Source organism: Arvicanthis niloticus, chromosome 7 (genome assembly GCF_011762505.2).
Source record: "Arvicanthis niloticus isolate mArvNil1 chromosome 7, mArvNil1.pat.X, whole genome shotgun sequence".
NCBI classification, from domain to species: domain Eukaryota; kingdom Metazoa; phylum Chordata; class Mammalia; order Rodentia; family Muridae; genus Arvicanthis; species Arvicanthis niloticus.
This window is the reverse complement of record NC_047664.1, coordinates 21,427,539-21,442,522: the sequence shown is the minus strand read 5'-3', so window position 1 is coordinate 21,442,522 and position 14,984 is coordinate 21,427,539. Positions and strand designations below refer to the sequence as shown.

Here is a 14,984-nt window from a genome sequence, read left to right as displayed (position 1 = left end):
TAACATACTAGGAAAATAAAATAACATTAGCAGTTACTAAGCTGTGTCAGTTTTATAGCTCCTACATCTTTTGTGTTATACTAACTTTTGTCATGATTTGATGTTTTTAAAACTTAGGATGGTTTCCTTGAAAAGTTGAATTCCACAGAATTCATAGCGCTCTCGAGATTAATGGAGACGTTCATAGTGGACACTGAGCAGATCTGTGGGAGGAAGAGCACGTCACTGCTTGGGGCCCTTCAGAGCCAAGCAAATAAGTTTGTGAACAGGTTTCATGAAGAGAGGCGGACCAAGCTCAGGTAGCACGGGGCCCCTTCTGTGCTTTCCTTTACAGAACAGCTGTGATTTAAGGGTAATACATTGATCATAGACAAAATTCCTCCGAATGGGAAAGTAAGATTGCATTTCTTTTCAGATGGAATTAGAATGTTTATCTTTGTTGAGGTCTATATCGGACGATCCCCATGAATGTCTCTTTCTCAGGGTTGACTAAATTGTTTTTCTTTGCTAATTTTGGCTAGGCTAAGAGACAAAAAACAAAACAAAAAAAACAAACAAAACAAAATAAACAAAACCACCTTGTAAAGGTATTAGTTGTGTTAATGGGTGGTTCCAGTTTATCCTGATGTCCAGCACTTAAGTGCTATCACCTCGCAAGGCCTTTTTTTTCTCCTGTTGCTTTTAGCCGAGGACTGTTCCTGAATGTGCATGCTAAAGCTTACCGTTCTCTCCTTCCTTTTCAACAGCCTCCTCTTGGACAATGAGCGCTGGAAGCAGGCTGATGTTCCCGCCGAATTTCAGGATCTTGTTGACTCTATAGCAGATGGAAAGATTGCTCTACCTGAAAAAAAGCCAGCAGGTATGTGTAGTTTCTCACGCTGTTCCTCCAGCTTTACACTGATGACGAGACAAGGGCATACACACTTGTTCCTGCAGTTTATACTTTCATTGTACTTTATGCAAACAAAATGGGCTTTTGATTAAAGTTATAAATATAGACTGATTGCATTAACCTTGTATTTTTTCCCCTGGAAAGTGAACAGTTTTGACATTGTTATGGTAGGAGTTTTCTATATACTTTGTTCTGTGTCTGTCCCTCTGTGCTGGCCTTGCTGAAGAACATAAGTATATGCTGGCAGAACCCTGTTAGGATGCCCCGTGTCCCATCCATATGCTCACTGACCCACTAGAGATGGGTCTGGGCACCAGGAAGTGAAGGCTAGTTGACATGTAATAACGAGTGGTTGCTTGGTGCTCGGCATTGATGTTTTAAGCTGTTTCCAGATGTTATGTCATTGGTGGTCCTCACACTAGGCTTTTAACAAACACAGAAGCTCGGGCCCAGCAAGGTTATGTAAGAGGTTGAGTTGCAGAGCAGGGATTCAGATTCAGGCAAACAGACAGCAGGATTCTTTTCTTATCTGTTCTGCTTCACCATCTGTGCAGAATAGAGAGTTAATTAAGAAAGCACTTCCCATCACACTTGGGAGGCAGAGGCAGGTGGATTTCTGAGTTCTAGGCCAGCCTGGTCTACAGAGTGAGTTCCAGGACAGCCAGGGCTACACAGAGAAACCCTGTCTCAAAAAAAAAAAACAACAAAAAAGAAAGCGCTTCCCATCATAAAACAAGTAGACCTACATCCAAGTCGAATTGTGCGTAGAATTTAACTGTCTTTGCAGGAAAGATAAGAGGAAGTAAATACTTTGAGTGTTCAGAAACTCACACTTAGGAAAAGCACAGTGACCTGCTGTTATTGAGCTAATTAATTTGGCTGATCCAGGACAGTGATCTCACTTATTTTAAACCTCAATATGCTGAATTTTGTTTCATAGTGGTAAGAAATACCACATGCTGAAAATTAATTTCTGTATTGAAATCTTTAAGGGCTAATGTTAACAATGAAAAGTAGCCAGGTGCAGTGCTAGTTCTGCCACTGAGCAAAAATTTTTTAATTAATTAATTAAATTTATTTTTAGTGTATTTTGTTTAATTGTTTGAGTGCTGTCTGCATGTTCACCTGTATACCAGAAGAGGGCATCAGATCCCTTTACAGATGCTTGTGAGCTGCCAGCTGGTTACTGAAAGTTGAACTCAGGATCTCTGGAAAAGTAATCAGTGTTGACTGTGGAGCCATCTCTCCAGCCCAACTAAATTAATCCTAATTTTTAAAAAATTACTTATGAATCTGCTATGCACCAGGCCCAGAAGACAGGCAGTTTATAATCATTATTCCTGTCAGTCAACTACTGAGAGACAGATAATTTTAACTGTAAAGAACTTAAGTCCATACAGCCAGTACTTGCAAATCTAAATCTAAATCTAACTAACCCTAGTGTACTTCCTTCACAATGCCATAGAACTTCCCAAGGTAAAATAGATGATTGTTTAAAAAATGAGTTAGTTCTGAGTTCTAAACAGGAACTACCCTTTTAAGTTTTTTTCTCTAGTGATTTGTTTCCTATTTTTCTTGTTTGCTTTTTGCTAGTTACAGAAGAGAGGAAGCCAGCTGACGTTCTTGTTGTCGAGGGACACCAGTATGCTGTTGTCGGGTGAGTAGCACACTTGTCTCTGAAGCCCGTCTTCTGGTTCTCCCTTACAGTGAATTGCAGGTCTTAGAAGAACAGTGTTAAAAGCTATAAACTATTTAGGGAAATGTTACAATTTTTCTTTAGTTTGCATTATTTTGTAGTATGGTTTACCTATCAGAGACTCCACTGGCTTCACAGAAAGGAAAGCCCTGGTTTCCTCGAGTAATAGGAAATATTCGAGGCAGCCTGAGGCTCAGGCAGTGACTGCCTGGTACCAGTCTCCTGCTGCTTTTTCCTTTACAACTTTCTTCGTGTGTAGGCTAGCACAGTAGTTTTACTTATGGATAGTAGAATTCAAAATGTGGAAATCAGTTGCATTAATAAAATTATTGCTGTTCTATGTGTCATTTAGCATAGTTCACCATTATCGTTGGATCCATTGGATCTTTTCTTCTTTTGTGAATAAATACATCTCTAATTCAAGTTACCTAGAAACATACAATCATCTGTACGGCATACCTTTTATGAAATTTTAAGTACACCATTGTCTTTAAAATATCGAACAATTTAAAAATTGCTTTTGCTTCTTTTTAATGTTTCTGAAATAGCTGCTCCTCCAGAAGGAAAGTAGTACCTCGTCACGATGGTGCAGTGCTGTACAATCATCTCTTTCTGTATATGTTTTCCTGGTGGAACACTTGAGTTCTGCAGAGGGGAGGGGGTTTTAGTTTTCAGAAGCTGGAAGCTTCTGCCTTGTCACGTTCAAGTTGCTGGAGCATCTCTCTCTCTCTCTCTCTCTCTCTCTCTCTCTCTCTCTCTCTCTCTCTCTCCCTCCCTCCCTCCCTCCCTCCTTCCTTCCCCCCTTCCCCCTCCCCCCCCCTCCCCCTCCACTCCTTTTCATTCTCTGGCATCCTTGCTTGTCTCAGAAGGGCAAAGCTCTTCAACCCCTTTAATCTCAGCCATCCAATTGAAGTGTAATTGCTGTCTTTATTGATTTGTTATTCAACAACATTTCATGTGCTTGGTAAAATGGGCCCCCTGGGCTAGTTTTCTGGTTCTTTAAGAAAAAAGACTGTTGCCAAAAAAGAATAAACTTCCTGGCTAAAGGGGGATTAATGCTTCATCTGAGGGAAGATTTTAATAGCTATGCAGTGGACTCATTAAAGGCTATGCCTGCCATCCAGAGTAGACTCTGAACTAGATACGGAGCCTACCTGACCTCCAAGATGAGTCTAAAAGGCCTGATGCTTCTCTTGAATTTAAGTTTTTAATATCCTGCTGATTTTTATACAATTATTTAATACGGATTTCTCATTTCTGAACAGCTGCGTGAATTTAGGTCTCTTTTAAGTCATTCTTTCTCCCTTAGTTGTAGTTATACTTAACCTGTATAATGTGTCTTCTCTATTTGTGACCTGTCCTGCTATTAAACTCATAATTGATCATTTTGGGGAACCTTTTGTGACCACTTAGTAAACTCCTAGGATGTTATATTCTCTTTAAAGTATTATAGATTCTTTTTCATTTCACTAAGAAAATATAGGCTAAGCTCCTTTCATTAATTTAAGAGCCATAATTATAGACTAACATTTACATGAGCAACCAGACCCACTGGCTAGTCTTTTTCTCGGTGTTTCTGGTTTGTCTTCGAGTTAGAATATTTGCTGTAGAGTAGAGACTTGCTTAAAATTGCCATGTCGAGGGGATGACAGAATTCTCAGCAGTTAAGAGCCCTTGTTCTCTTGCAGAGAACCCAAGTTTGGTTCCCAGCCACCCCTGGTGGCCAGCAACTATCTTTAACTCCAGTTAAACTCCAGTGATCCAAAACTGTCTTCTGGCCTCAGTGAGCACTGCACACATACGGTATACAAACATATACACATACTCAAAATACCTATAGACATATAATAAAAATAAATAAATCATAAAAAACAACAGAATGCCATATAGAGAATGTTGTTTCTACAGCACAGAGTTTGAGAACACATCCATTGCCAGTCTCTTTTTGCTGACTTTGAAGTTAAACAACTACCAAGATTGGTGTATCTCCATAGATGTTTTGAACTGGTTATTTGACTATTGATGAGTATCCTTGTCTTCTAGAACTGTCTTGCTGTTAATAAGAATCATTCTTGAATATTGCCAGTGTGTGGATAACATCCCATCTGTCACTACCGACATGCTCACCCGTCTGACAGATTTGCTGAAGGTCTGTACAGCTTTATCGGTTTATCTGAGAGTCAGTGGGAAGAGCTCACTCAGTGGAGTGTGACTAATCCTTAACTTGGAAGACATTTGCCTAATTCTTTTTAGGGCAGGAGTTTTATAATTATCATGCTCTGTCCACTCCACATTCACTGTGTGCATAGGTATGAGGTGCACGCATGCTCATTTGTACACATCCGTGTGCTCACACGGCCAGCCTAACATCCTTAGAGCTGTGACTAGCACTGGAGACAGGTAAGTGCTGAGCATGACTCGGCTCTCAGGTCAGACAGACAAGAATGTGTTCAAATGCGTGCTAGGGACTTACTGGGGCTTCATCTGCTCAAGTCAGAGATTTCTCTTGAAGAGATAACAGCAAAATGTAACAAAATAGGTGTAATAAGATAGAACAAGCCGGGCGGTGGTAGCGCACGCCTTTAATCCCAGCACTTGGGAGGCAGAGGCAGGTGGATTTCTGAGTTTGAGTTCAGCCTGGTCTACAGAGTGAGTTCCAGGACAGCCAGGGCTACACAGAGAAACCCTGTCTTGAAAAACAAAAACAAAACAAAACAAAAAGATAGAACAAAAATCACCACATTGAAGTTGGACAAAGCAAGCTAACAAAGGGAAAAGAGCCCAAGAGGTCACAGAATCAGAGCCCGCTCATTCACACACTCTCCCCCAGAGAGTATACCTGCTCTGTCTCCTTTTTAATTAAATGTCTACTTATAAGTAGATCCTAATTGCTTTTTACCAGAAAATTCATGATACCAAGCCATTGTACGAATCAATCCTCTAATCTCAGCACTTGGGAGGCTGAGGCAGGAGAATTGCTAGCCTGCATTATATAGTGAGCTTAGGCCAGTATGCGCCATGGAGTGATAGCTATTTCAAAGAAAAAATTTAATTAAAACATAAATTCATGTTTTGTAATGAGAGGGTGAGAAGAGGAAGGATGTCTTTGTGACTGAGCAGTTAACACCTTAACTCCTCAAAGTGATAATTTTCCTTCTTTTTTTGTTAGTACTTCAATTCAAGAAGTTGCCAGTTAGTTCTTGGAGCTGGTGCTTTGCAAGTTGTTGGACTAAAAACAATTACTACAAAAAACTTGGGTATGAATTCTTCCATTTACTCCCCTACTGAGGTGCTAGAATGATGTCACTTTTGTGTCGTTCTTATGCCTGATGTTTGTTGGCTTAGAGAAGAGCCTGTAAAGTGGCAGACGTTGCAGTGAGCATTAATGTGACGTGTGCACACTCTCTAGGAAGTTACCCCTGTTCAAGTTGTATGGAGGATGCGTCACTTTCTAAAATGTAATGTGTGAAGTATTTTGGGAAAATACGCACTAAAAAGTAGTTTGGGTTTGGGGAGATGGGTGTGCTCGTGGCCTCTGGCTGCTAACGAGCCCAGTGAGAGAGCAGTGTGCTCATTACCAAATTATTTTCTCAATGCAAAATGAAATATATTTTTCTGCCATGGTGCTTTTCATTTGTGAAATAACTGGTTCTGTATATAATTAGTCCAAATGTTCTTATTTAATTTGATGACATTAAAACCTACTGATGTCTTTGTGTCACCATTCTTATCTGCTCCCAAACTGCAGCCCTCTCCTCAAGGTGTTTGCAGTTGATCGTGCACTACATTCCTGTGATCCGGGCTCACTTTGAAGCCCGTCTGCCCCCTAAGCAGTGGAGCATGCTTAGGCATTTTGATCACATCACCAAGGTACCGTCACCCTTTCTCTGCTGGAATTTCACAGATGTGTTTTGTAATCCTTCAGTTTTTTGGAAGTGTGTCTCACAGAACTTTAAAATGCAGCATTGTTTCTCATTACAGGATTACCATGACCATATAGCTGAAATATCGGCTAAGCTTGTAGCGATAATGGATAGCCTGTTTGATAAGCTGTTATCAAAGGTAATGATATTTATCAGTGATAAAGCTTTGCATAAGCTTAAGGCATTGTGACTTTCCATTTTGTATCGAATTGTAGATGTATAGGACATATAGGTGTGTGTGTGACACGCTCACATGTGCATGGTGCACCTTTTGTATTTTGCCATGTATTTGACAGTATTAATGAATACTGGTTGCCAATATTCTGCTGTTGTTAATAGAAACAAAGGTGACAGCTGCAGTTTACTAATGCACTGGGACACACACGAGAGTGGGCCACATACCGGGATATTTGTTATTGCTAGAAATCAGTTTAAATCAGGTTTATTGACATATAATTTATATTCAATAAAGTTCACCCTTTTAAAATATACAATTTGGTGATTTAAAACTTACAAGTAAATGAAATATCTGCACTCAACATATAAAAAATAAATACTGATAATCCATTTCTTTGGGAACTTTCAGTTTAGGTTTGCTTTTCCCAGAAGGTCCTGCATATGGAGTCACAGGCTATTATACCAGGCTCCCTTTGTTCAACATAATACTTTTGGAATTAATGGATGCAACTTAATTCTTAATTGTCAGAAAAGGGGCAGTTGTGGGGTCTATGATGAAGAAGCCTTGTGTGTTGACAGCTGGAGAAGAGGAAGGTCAAGAGGGGGAAAACCTAGGAAGGCACAGTGTTGTACATAGAGGGTTTGCAGTGATGTGAGAGGCTACAAAGGGAGCCAGGAACGGGACTGTTTGCAAGGCAGTATGTTTTTAATGATTCAAAGAGAAATTTGAGAAGAATGTTAGAGTAAGAGAAGATCTCTGGTGTGGCAGCAGATTTTAAGGGTTGTGAATTAATAGTGTATAAAGTTAAGCTCACTGAAGGTGAAGGTAAACAGAAGGGAATGTGGAGATAAAAAGTGCTATGGGGGATGGACTACCCATTTTAGGGCTGCCGGAACAAATGACTATAAATGGGCTGACTTAAAAGAATCATCCTCTGTGCAGCCCCAGTGAAGCCAGGCTGTCTGAAGGCCCCTTTCTCTAGTGAGGGATGCTCACTGTGAGTCCACTGCAGTCCATGCCTTGTAATCAACCACCCCATGTCTGCACATCTTCTGTGGCTGTCTTCCCTCTGCCCTGTGTCTGAACTTCTTCTATAACTAGCATAGTTTGAAACAACATCAGAACTCCAGGTAATAATTTTGTGTGAGGAGGAAGGAGCTTAGTCATCGCAACTAGCCAGTGTTATGAAATGGTGCAGCTCCTCCTGCTCAGAGAACATGGAGTTCACATGACCCACTGACTTCTGCTGGACATATATATGTCCAAGAGAGCAAAAGGAATATCCACACCAAAACCCTTCCCCAGATGCTCATAATGGCACAGTTACTAGCAGCAGATGGTTCCATCAGCTGACGGTGGTGAAGGAAACATGCCCGTAGTATAGTGTAACATGCTGAGCCATAAAAGGGATGAGGTACAGTTGGACGTCACAGCAAGGATGAGTCGGGAAAGCATCAAGTGAAAGAAGCCAGCCACAGAAGTCACACATGTATGATGCTGTTTGTATGAAATAGACAGGAAACAGTTTAAGGTTGGAAGCAGTGTATGGCTCAGCTGCTGAGCCGTGTTGTTTCCCATAAAGTCGATGAAGATACTGAGCAAGACTTTGTCAAGACTTGTATGGGTAGTGCAAGCCTCAACTGAAGACTTGAGTCCTATACTAGTTAGATGTGTCAAGGCACAGAAGATGAATCTCAGGAATGTCCAGAAGACTAAACACTCTTTTCTTTTTATCCCCTTTGCCAGTATGAGGTGAAAGCTCCTGTTCCTTCCCCATGTTTCAGGAATATTTGTAAGCAAATGACAAAAATGCATGAAGCTATATTTGATCTTCTTCCTGAAGAACAAACACAGGTGAGTGGTAACTCTGAAAGCCACCTTCTTGATTTTAACATTTTTAATCCATTCCAGTGCGGGAGTTTGTACCTGCTTTTGATCCAGTTATCTTGTGTTTTAATATGATCTGGATCAGTGACACATGGATAAAATGTTTTAATTCCAAAGTATCTTTTGTTCTGTCAGGTGAGAACTTTAAGTAACAACAATGACAACAGCAATAATAGATTCTAAAACAGATCTTCTAGTTACCCATTGTTAGAGGTCCCTACTTCTGCTTACATCACTCTTTACATTGTTCATGTGAAAATCAGAGTTGGCACTTATCAATGAATTGCATGTTATAAATTGAGATTGTAGTACAGATCAGATGTGGAAGAAATTAGTTATAGAGTGAATAAAATTAGCACGTACATAAGGAAATCACTAACACTTACTGGATGAATATGAATATCTATAGTAAAAAGGCTGGAGGACACCTCTCACCTCTGATAAGAATAAGAGGTGTGTACAGGTGTTCCTCCTGGCACTTCTATGCCACTGTGCCCTTGCTTCTCTGCCGTGAAACCTCAAAAACAATTCCCTTAAACTAGGTGCTCTCATTGAAGCCCAGTTATAGAATGATACAGTGTTAGGATATAAAGCTAGTGTATAACAGTGGGCTTAACTTACATGGGGATTTTCACTATCCAGAGCCTTCTTTCTGTGGTCTGTGTGTGCATGGAAATGGTATCGGAGGGGGCATTCTTAGTGATCATGCTCTTGCTTCTCATGTTGTGCCCTTTGAATGCCCATTCTTCATGCATTTCTAGGTTTTCCATAATCACAGTAACTTCACTAAGCATCATTCAATCCCCCTGGGAGGACACTGGAGCAGGCCAATGGAACAGTTCCATCCAGGTCTCCCTGGTGCTCTAAAGAGTTTATTAGGGTTACTTACAGGAGCATAGGTGACTCAAAAGCAGTTGTATCACTAAAAACCCATCTAAGCCTGGATGACAGCTCACAAAAATTGTATTCCTGGAGTTCTCTGAACAACCTTTGAATCCTGCAGGGAGTTCCAGAACTCTCTGAACAGTTGTTACTGCCTCTGTACCTGTAGAGAGGGCTCTTGTGGGACATGCAGTTACTGCCTCTGTACCTGTAGAGAGGGCTCTTGTGGTACATAACTCTGAGCCCTCTGAGTCTGGGAGCCAAGTAAGCCTCTCTACTCCTCCTAGGAGAGATGTTTCAGTTCTGAGAGGAGGCTACATGCCTTCTCAGCTAACAAGTAAGATTCCTTCATCTCTGACTTTTTGAACTTGATTTGCTATCTGAGTTTTAATTCAAGAGCCCAAAAGCCACAGCAGGGAGCTTTTATCTGCTGAGACTGGCCAGGAGTTACATACAGGCTTATATGCTCTTACTACCATTTGAATACCAGCAACTGCCTAGACTTCCCATAGGTGCATACCTGTTCCCTTGGAAAGTAGATTATGTCAAACTATTAACATAGTTTAATCTTAGAATTTTAGGTTGTCTATTAAAAGTGTAAAGGTAGCTTTACCTCTGTCATATCTCATTCTCCTACTCCTACTTTCCATGACTGTGTCTTATTTTAATTCTAGTTTTGATTCTACATATCCTCAGAAATTCTCCCAATATATGCAAAGGGAATTTTATTGTTCAAAGAAATACTGCTGAGCAGGGAAAAGAGCTTTTGTCCAACTGTGGAGAAAAACCATAGAGCTAAGAACAGCTCAGTACCTGAGAGGAGCATTGTAAAAGTAGTTGGCAAAACAAGGATTTAAAAGAATGTTTTTTTATATATTGGTAATGGATACTTACAGCTTCTATTTCAGGAAAACTTTAAGTAACTTACTTTTCTTTTTCAGATGTTATTTTTAAGAATTAACGCAAGTTATAAACTCCACTTGAAAAAACAGTTATCACACTTAAATGTAATAAATGACGGAGGACCTCAAAATGGGTATGAATGACTCCTGCTGTCTCACCACATGCTTCATACTTCAGTTGCTTGACTTCTTGTAATTCTTGTTCTTTTCTGCTGTTATCATACTTAGGGAGAAAGAAGAAAACCATGCTGTTTTTTTGTGGACATGTCTCTTTATATCTTCCTCCCTTTTCTGTGTGTTAGTAAGGTTTGTCACTGCTCAGCGCCTTGAGGTAGTGTGGGCTGCTAGTTTCTAGGTGCCCAGCAGAGCTGCTTTGTCATGACAGAACCTGGAGCTCTACTCTGGGGTCCCTGGACTTGAGAAGTGTCCTCATATATAAAATTAGGGTAAAATATGCCTCCTTTTGTGGAGTTCTGAAAAATAATCTATTGTTGAAATAGTGTTGTATTTAAAAACTGTAGGAATCCTGTTTCATAAAGTTTGGGTTAAGTTCTAGCTCTGCCACTTACTGGCTTTTATCTAATTTTAAACAATCCACTTACCTTATCTATGACTGAATTTTCTTACTTTGTGTGTGTGTGTGTGTGTAACTGTTTTTTAGACATGGACTGACTCTTAGGATACATACCAAATTGGCTTTGAATCAAGAGATCCTCCTGTCTCTTTCTCCACACACCTAAAGGTGTGTGATAAAGATGATGTTTTGTTTGTTTCCAAACAAAACAAAACAAAAACAACAGCAAAACCATTTTTCATAGAGAATTGAAGATAAGCCTCCAAGGCTGTATGCTGTTGAGTGGCAGAGCACTTGCTTGCATCTGTGGGGCCTTGGCTTTAGTCTCTATTGTCAAAGTGTGTGTGTTTCACAAAAAGTAAAAAGCACCCATCACTTGCTGAACATCAGTGTGATTTCCTTGTATGCCACATATTCATGTTTTGTTTTTTTAAACATGTGTCTGGCTGTTTTGCCTGAATATCTGTTTATGCGCCATGCACATAAACATAGTACCCGTGGACATCAGAGAGAAGGGGGAGGGAGAATTGGAGGCCCTGGAACTGGAGTCATAACTGTAAGCTGCTAGGTGGGTGCTAGGGACTAACCTGTGTCCTCTGCAAGAACAAGTGCTCAAAACTGCTGAGCCGTCTCTCTAGTGCCTGAAAACCACCTATGAGTAACGTAGAATATTGATTATAGGTTGTTTATTGTTAATGCTAAACTAAAAGCAAGAGAAATTATCATTTCTCTTTTAGAAACGAGAGGTGCCTAATGTCCTCTTGATTCAAAGCCAATTTCGAAGCAATAATGAAAGGATCAGAATAAGGTTTACTTTGGTATTCCGTAGGGAGAACAAAGTTGGGCTTCCCACTGACCCTTGTAATTGAACTCATCTAACCAACTGAATAGAACAGTTAAAGCTTAGATATTTGCTTAGTCACAGTGGGTCTTGATTTACTTTAAAGTTAATGTAGTATTTATTTCTAGGAGTGACTAGAAAATTGGATATTCTAAACGAAATCATGTTGCTAGCTAAATACTGGTTATGATCCATTCTCTTGCTGTGAAATTAGCTGGTCAGGCAATGTATAGATGAAGAAATTATGACCTTTAGGTCATTAATTTTATTTCAGATTTGGATTGTGAATAGTTTAGAGGCATTGTTTACTTCGCAGTTCATGTAAATCACTGCTCACACTTAAAGGCTAGAATAGATAAGACTCAGTGCTCTGTCAAGTGTTACCTTCCTTGTTAGCCACTTGCAGGACCAGTCAGGGGAGGGAGGAAGCATTTTCTCAGCTAGGGTAGGAGTTCATATATTCTACCGGCATCTGCTGAGTTGCAGCAGAAAGCCATGATGCTGTGAGGAGCCTGTGGCAGTCAGTGAATCACTGTGCTGAGAACTCAGTGTCCGTACATACTAGTGTACTCTCAAGAGTCCCCTTCTATACTGGTAAGCCACTGCAACCTTGGAAGCCAGACATACTATATTTTATTTGCCTGTTTATAAAGTACAAGTGTTTTCCCCAAATGAATTCAATTACATCATTTACATCACTCATACCATATACAAAAATTTTTATGTAGATGCTCTGATGTTCCTTGGGTGGAGAAAAGCATTGCCCTGCTGACGTTAATTTATGATTAGTTGGTTTGGTTTGGTTTTTTGTTTTTCGTTTTTTTATATAACAATTTCATGTCTTCCATTAGGTTGATCTCAGTGATAGAGTAGATTGTCCGGTATTCTAGGGCCAGGAGTTTGTTCCCTGTCACCCACCTCCCCGGGTATACACTACTGTCCTGTGTTTAATGTTCTAACAATTTGTTTTCAAAACTTTTCTGAATACTAAAACATACCTGGATTGGGGGTGGGGAGGAATGTGAATAAAGCAAAGCAAAACAAAGTCATACTTCAGTTTCTGTTAGACACAGGTGAAGCACTTCCTGCTTATTCAGTTCAGGGTCTAGAGGAAATGTCCTTCCAGATATAGGTATAAATCTGACAAGCTGGTACACAGAAGTGAGTCTTTATTAATTGGATCATTGTGAGTGTGTGTGTTTTGCTCAAGATGTAATCCACAGCCTTATTCATGCTAAGCAGTTACTCTAGTATCAAGTTTGATACTCAGTAGTACTTTCCTGAAGCCCCAGCTTTCATTTACTGTCTAAGTACTGCCAGGAAACCCGAGCTTTCTTTGAACTTCCTTATTGTAGCCACACGTTCATATTTTAGTGACAACCAATTGAAGTCATATTTCAGTTTAATTTGTTAATTTCTTTTAGTTCATGCTTTTTAGAAATCCGATTTTATCAGGTAATCTATCATGAAATTGACAGGCATTGGTTCCTTTTCCAAACATTGTCAAGTCAGTATTAAGTGGATCTTTGATATGGGAATTTGCTAAGACAAGTATCAACATTTTCACCCCTAGCAGTCCTGAATTTAAAAAAAAAAAAAAATTCCAGCAGCTAGGCTAAAAACCTGACTGTTGCTCCTTTAATATCAGAAGAGAAAGTGTTATATTTAAAAATACCTTTCTCCCTGTTTAGGTTGGTCACAGCAGATGTAGCTTTTTACACTGGAAATCTTCAAGCCTTAAAAGGCCTTAAAGATCTGGATCTAAATATGGCTGAGATCTGGGAACAGAAGAGGTGATGACAGACAGGAGACCTGGGTCGGTCATCTGACCACGGGATGTGTTTCTGAAGAACATCTGGATGCCTGGTGTGCTAAGAACTGAACCTGGGACCCAAGTGAACTGAGGCAGGGGAAGGGAAAAGGACCAGTGTTGGGAACTGGATCCAGTGGGATCTACAGAGAATGCCGTTTCTTGTGCATCCTTGAGTCAGGAGTAACTAACTGATCAGGTGTCTATAACATTTTTCATTCTCTCTGGAAACAGACTCAGGATTCTTTGGACCAAATCCAAAAGAACACATAGCTGTAACACAGCTGTAGTTGCCTAGAATGCTCTGTATACTTTATATTAAAAATGCTCTGCATTTCTTCCAGTGCAATGAAATTCATATGGTGTCCCACCTTATTTAATGATGGTACAATTGAAAATATTAAAATAATAGTCAACCTCTGTAGAAAGTTTTCTCTATGAAAGTAAAGCTGTTTGAGAAATTATTTTTTTACAGATCTTTATAAAAAATAAACATCTTTTGATTGCTTGGATTTAGGAATTCAGTTTTTGTTTTAGTGACCAATGTCAAGTTTCAGGTTTTGTGTGTTGCATATTTAACTTTTTCACTACCACTGTTAAGTCACTGGGTAAAGCCTCAAACTGCTAAATACATAGAAGACTGATTATAAAGAATATTTGCATTTACTTATGCAACTACTAATTTAAATACTTTCCAGAAGTGGTATACACAAAGCTATGGTTTAATAGCTGTATTTATTAAAGTACCTATGAAGGGTTTGGGGTAGCATTCTGTTTTTTCTTTACTTTTTCATTTCTAGCAGAGGCAAGAATACATATTCATATAATATGCTTACTTATGAATTCTCATTTTAACATTAGATAACATGAAATGTGGCCCTCTTGGATTCTTGCTTCTAAGTTACTTTTGATGTGTATATAAGCAAAGACCAGGGATAAACAGAATTGTTAAAATACAGGCTGCTGTGCTGGGGCCAGAGATACAAGGTCGAGGAGTGAGCTATCTCAAGACTTTTATAATGCCTACTTTCAAATCCAGAATTGGCAGCACTCTACAAATGAAAGTGCCTGTGTCTCACACCAAGAACCTTGCATAATCTGTCAGAGTGCCTAATCTTGTGGTGATAATGTACAATGAAATAATCTTGTGGGGTTTTTTTTTTGTTTTGTTTTGTTTTCTCAAGAGGAATTTTTTTTTTTATCATTGCAGAGGTATGTCATTGGTTCTTAAACTGTCAAAAATAAAGATGTAAAAAATTCATGACTTAAAAGGCAACTTTTTTCAATGATGCAGAATACAGTATACTTTAAACACACAGCCTTTTCAAAACAAATATGGAAGAACTAGAAATATTACTTGACTAGAAAGGCACACATTTAAAATCTATAAGCAGACCTG

General features: G+C 39.5%; 1 protein-coding gene across 4 annotated transcripts in view; it reads left to right on the top strand.

Moving 5' to 3' along the window:
- Vps54 (VPS54 subunit of GARP complex) overlaps nt 1-14,846 on the top strand; it is a 76,829-nt gene extending 61,983 nt beyond the window's left edge. For 3 of the 4 annotated variants that reach the window (XM_034509231.2, XM_034509229.2, XM_076938067.1), the window contains 10 exons: nt 118-299; nt 747-859; nt 2,486-2,549; nt 4,632-4,737; nt 5,758-5,845; nt 6,337-6,458; nt 6,570-6,650; nt 8,436-8,543; nt 10,400-10,494; nt 13,467-14,846. In XM_034509231.2, the coding sequence (XP_034365122.1) occupies nt 118-299; nt 747-859; nt 2,486-2,549; nt 4,632-4,737; nt 5,758-5,845; nt 6,337-6,458; nt 6,570-6,650; nt 8,436-8,543; nt 10,400-10,494; nt 13,467-13,572 (1,065 nt within the window). In that variant the 3' untranslated portion in view covers nt 13,573-14,846. The remainder of the gene's footprint in view (nt 1-117; nt 300-746; nt 860-2,485; nt 2,550-4,631; nt 4,738-5,757; nt 5,846-6,336; nt 6,459-6,569; nt 6,651-8,435; nt 8,544-10,399; nt 10,495-13,466) is intronic. The other variant, XM_076938068.1, reaches the window with a different exon arrangement.
- Nucleotides 14,847-14,984: the final 138 nt, after the last annotated feature.